This window comes from Marmota marmota, unplaced genomic scaffold (assembly GCF_001458135.2).
Source record: "Marmota marmota marmota unplaced genomic scaffold, marMar, whole genome shotgun sequence".
NCBI lineage: Eukaryota > Metazoa > Chordata > Mammalia > Rodentia > Sciuridae > Marmota > Marmota marmota.
The window spans coordinates 1,046,076-1,051,291 of NW_026000207.1; the positions used below are offsets into that span (position 1 = coordinate 1,046,076).

Below are 5,216 nucleotides of genomic sequence, written 5' to 3' on the forward strand. Positions count from 1 at the left end.
CACCCTGGGGTGGCCCGACAGGTGCCCCGGTGTCCCACGGGTGCTGCCCCCCTGGGGGGCGGGGGAGGCTGCACACTCCTGCGCCCTGCGGCCGCTCGGGCGCCACTTCGCACACGTGTTTCCCCTCTCAACGCGAGTGACCCGCACTGTGCGAGGCCAGCCGCCTGCCCTCGGGGCTCGCCGCCTGCGGCTGCCCTGCTGCCCGGTGCGGGGCTCTCTACCCGCGGGCTCACCCCTCACCGCGGGGCACCGCACCCGGCGGACGGCTTCCCACGGGCCTTCCCGCGCCCACGGGCCGCAGCGCGCGGAGGCGCCTGGGAAATGCGGCCCGGCCCCGCCCCTCCGCGCTCGCCTCGCGTGGCCTCCTGGGCCGGTGCCGTGACTTCCGGCCGCCGCTGGCGGGCACGCATGCGCACCGACCCAGCTGGCCTCGGCCCATGGGGTTTGGGGGTCCGACGGCAGCCCAGCGCCGTCCTGTGCATCTTCTGGGGTGTGCGGCCGGTGACTGCTGCGCCCGTCGATGCCAGGAGTTAATGACTGTCCACGTGGCCAAAGAGTGGGCAGCACCAGGCTTGGACCCTCAGGCCTTGGGACAGACCCTGGAATGTCCTCCACCTCGTGTGGAAGGGAGTAACTTCTGGGATCGGGGTGGTTCTTTTCACATTTGCGCTGTTTGCTATGTGACAGTATTTAATAAGATTAATATGTTATCTTTAGGAAACATGATTTCTCTTAAAACATAAAAGACGGGAAGTTCGTCTGCCAAGATGTTAGATGATCACTGATGGTGGAGACGTGATGAGTTATTTTCTTCCTTGCGCTTTTACAACATTTGTGAGCAATCAGATGCCGAATTCAGGTAACAAAGTAGTACAGCCTGCTGTGCCCCCACCAAGCCTCCCCGGTGGTGGAGCTGTTAGGTGCAGGACAGGCTGAGTAAGCTGTCTGCAGGGCAGGCCAAACAAAGTTACCTGCAGGATGACCTGGCCTCCCAAACCCTCTGTCTGGTTCTTTATCATCTGATTGCTTCAAGTCCAAATGCCCAAGCCCCCGCTCAAGGCTGAACACTCAACCCCCTGCTCAAGGCCGAACATGTAACCCCCCTTGTGCCAACAAGGCAGCTTGCAGACCCAGAGACCTCATTAGATTTGGGCTATAAAAACTCCCTCCTGCCGGGCGCCTCTCTCTCTCTCTCTCTCTTCTCTGTTGCACTGCTGCAATAAAGATCTTTTGGTTGCTCTGAGTGTTGTGGTCACTTTCATTGGTGCCGAAAACCCGGGAGAGGGTTAAAACCCACTTTTGGGTCCCTCTTCCTTTGGAAGTGCCACTCACCGGTCAACCTGAACCCATTTTCTCGATCGCCAGAACTACATCCACCACCGACCTTCGATTGGTGAGTTTCCCCTTCCTGGAGTCCTAAACCCAATGGTGGTGTCTGGAGGATTTGACCATTGATCGTCTGGCAAACCTCTCTGCCCACCTGCGGGGAGGAAAACACCCCACCACAGCCTTCAAGGCTACGGTGGCCCTCAGGGACTCCTTCCTAGGGCAGAATAGACTCCTGGGTTCAAAATTATTCCCTTCCCTTCCCAGCTGTTAATTTACCAGCATAGGCTTTGTAGGTCTCCCTCAAAGGACTCTGTAACCTCCGGGGACACATAACAGAGAACTGAACATCACACCCCACCCAGACCTTCATGGTCTCGGTGGTTCATAAAGTCCTAGTCCTCACCTTCAAGACTTGGCCACCAGAGAGAACCTTACCCTCCCCTTCCGACCTCTTCCCCTGTCTCTCTCTTTCCCTTCTTTCCGGCCCTGGGAGTATCCGGCCTCTCCAGGAGGGGTCCTGAAAAGCCTTGGCCAAGGTCTCCCACGGCTCCGGCTCCGTCCAGGACGAGAGCTTCGACTGTCAGGATTCGGTGATGACCAGTCTCTGCAGCTCGAACCTGCCACTAAGGCACTCCTGATTTTTGGCTCTAGCAGGGATGCCCCTTTTGCCAATAAATCAGTTTCCTCCTTCTCTCTTATACTATCTTTGCATCTCCTTCCCTCTCCCTTATACTACGTTTGCGTCCTCTTCCCTCCTCCTTATACTACGTTTGAGACATGGGTAGTGTGTCCTCTCTGCCGGTCAACTCTCCCCTACAATGTCTCTTGGATAACCTCAAAATCCTCTCCTTGACACCAGACATCAAACCCAAAAAATTGATCAAATATAGCACCCAGGCCTGGCCCACTTATCCCTTAGACAACCAAAGCAGATGGTCCCCTTTTGGGTCCCTGGATCCCTCCATTCTGAGGGATCTCTACAATTACTGTGAGTATTTGAAAAAATGGGTAAAGATCACTTTCTTCTTGCTCCGATCCAATCCTGCTCTCTGCATCTCTTGCAACCCTCTACAAATTCTTCCAGCTTGCAAACCAACTCCCCCAGCCATGATCCCCAACTTTCTCCTCCTCCGGACTCATCCACTACTTTTGACCCTGCTAATAAACCTCCATCCTATCGCCTGGCTCGAATAAGTCCTCACCCTCAGCCATCTGCCCCAGACTCTCCGCCGTCACTCCCACCTCAGTAACCTGCTTTCTCCCCTCCAATCACTAGATCAAAAACGTACACCACCGCCCTTCCTCAGACCGTTGCCCCCTTGCTGAGGTAGCAGTTACTGAAGGAATCCCTCCACCCACTCACTGCTCTCTTCTACTGTTAGCACCCACACCAGGTCCCACCAGGTCCTCTTACCAGCTAACCGAAAGCTCAAATGAGCTGAGGAGAGCCCTCAGACCCCTATCGAAGATCTGGTGAAAATGGCCTTTAAAGTTGCTTTGTCATCACTGAAAACAGGTTACTAAGAATTAAAGTTCCTTATAGGCTTTTGGGGATATTCACTCCTGTCTTGCCCTCTGTTCTACCTGTTCTACTGCTCAAGTTTCCTTGCTAGGAAAATCCCAAACCCTTTTCCCATTATTCTTTTACATCTCCTTCCTCATTCTCAGATCCACCCTAGATGCTCTCAGCCCCACCTTCCAGTCTTCCCCCTCCCTACCAGGCCCACAGAAAAGTCTTAACTGACCTTCTCCAGAATCTTCACCATGGCTGATTTTAGGACTGTCAGCAAAAGAATCTCTATAAAAGAGTTCATTGTAGATAAACTTCCACTTTTCATGTTGCCCTGTTTTACTTGACCACTGGCTGGAAAAATCAGCACTCCAGGTGCTGGACACCCCCTTACTAGTTTTTCACAAAATATGTAAACAAGGCCTTTGGCCTTGAGCTGGGCTGAACAGTGATGACTACATTTTGAGGATAAGGAAGTTACCAACTGGGCTCCATGGTAACATCTGGCAGGGGGAGGAAAGAAAAGGAAAAAAAATTCTCCCCTTCCCAGGTGTCCTTGAAGGGTTAACTTGCCCAGAACAGAGAAAACAACAAAAAACAAAAAACTGCTTTTTGTGAACTTCTGCAGACTGTGAACTTCTGAGCCCCTCCCTTTACATGCTGGGTGCAAAATTCTGAAACTACCTAACTCGGGGTTCAGGGGATTAATTGATAACAGCAGAAGCTGTGCCCTCTGAATCTGGCTGCAGCCAAATATAACTGTTTCCCTATCTTCGCTGCTATCTTAGGTGCCTTGCCTTGTCCGTCCCTACAACAGTATAATTCTATATACTTAAACATTGTTCATGTTTTCATGAAATGGTAAACAGATGTGATTAATTGTGTACTGCAAATAACAAAATATCTCTTATTAAAATGGAATAATTTACCTAAATTCAGAAATTTACAAGGATTGGTTCAAAGTGTGAATAAAGAAGGAGTTAACAGATGGGAAAGAGAAATTAGAAGGTTCTAGGTATGGATTTAATAGAAGGAAAAGGTGTTTCTGGATAAGAGAGTCTATTAAGTAAATAAGAGGGTTTAAGCAAGTGATAAAGAAGGTCTATGTACATTGGCTATGTAGGTTTAAGTAAGTGATAAAGAAGGTCTGTGTATGTTGGTTGTATATGTAAGTTTTCTGAGCAAGTAATCTTGAAGGAATTAAGGATTAAACAACTATGGTTAAACAACAACCGTTATTTTGCAATATTGTAATGTGTTATTTCTTTAAGAGCTAAACTTGATTAATATAAAAACATCAATGTAATTGTTGTACTATTACTCTTCTTTGTATATTAAATGTGTTCATATTTTCCAGGTATATAAGTCTTTAAGATAGAAGCTTTAAAAAAAAAAAAAGCATTATATCAAGCTGGTCTTCTCCAAAAGGTTGCATGGTAATTTTAGGCTTATAAAAATGACATATTGGAGATTTATTTATATCATTTAATGTTTATAACTAGACCTGTTATCAATAAGATTAATATAAAGTTTTATAAACTGGGTACAATTTAAATGTAATATCATATTGTGTTAGCTAGTATTCATGTGACCTCGAACAACAATATATGTAAACTTTATAAAATGATATTTAAAAACAAAGATCAGCTTCAATACTAGAACACTTTACCTAAGATTTATAAAGAGCCCCACCTTACCTGAGATAAGGCTCTGCCTCTCATCTTACTACATGTCGGAATGACTCCAAAGTAGGCCAGACTTCAGCTAAAGCCCAGTACTCTTAATTTAAGGTGAAACTGACTTTGCTGGATGTTTACGATCAAGACTTAAACTTAAATTAAAATGGCCAAGAAAGCCAATATTTGGCTCTTGCCCTCTGAGTCAGTCTGAAATCCAGGGAACTTCTCTAAAGAGCTTTGCAACTCTGGGCCACATAACCTCCTGATCAGGGAGATTAATGAGACCACTGGAGAATGAAAAGCCAATCAGTGCATTTGCTGTGAAGAGGAGGGTCATTGGAGAAGGGAGACATCCCTGATGCTTCCAAGGGAAGCCAAATGGTCAAGCAAGACCTGGACCTATCCTAGCGCAAATGGCACTAGCAGAACTAAGAAGCTGCTCTCAGGTTCCCCCATGAGCACCCCCTATGGGAACTCAGCTGACTCTTAACAATAGATAAAAACAGTCAATTTTGACCAGCTTGATCTTAAACACCTACCAAAAACAGTTAAGCCAAAACACAGTTATTCCTGGGAGCAATGAAAGACAAGAACAGCTAGAAAAGAGGAGACAGCAACAGCCAACAGTCTCCATGGGGAATGTTCAGTCAAGTATGGCCTTGGCGCCTCCCCCTTGCAGGACCCCTATTAGTCCTCTT

The 5,216-nt window shown here is 47.9% G+C and overlaps 1 protein-coding gene across 1 annotated transcript in view; it reads right to left on the bottom strand.

Moving 5' to 3' along the window:
* Usp29 (ubiquitin specific peptidase 29) overlaps positions 1-410 on the bottom strand; it is an 8,633-nt gene extending 8,223 nt beyond the window's left edge. The window contains 1 exon segment of the mRNA XM_048791471.1: positions 251-410. Within this exon segment, the coding sequence (XP_048647428.1) occupies positions 251-410 (160 nt within the window).
* Positions 411-5,216: the final 4,806 nt, after the last annotated feature.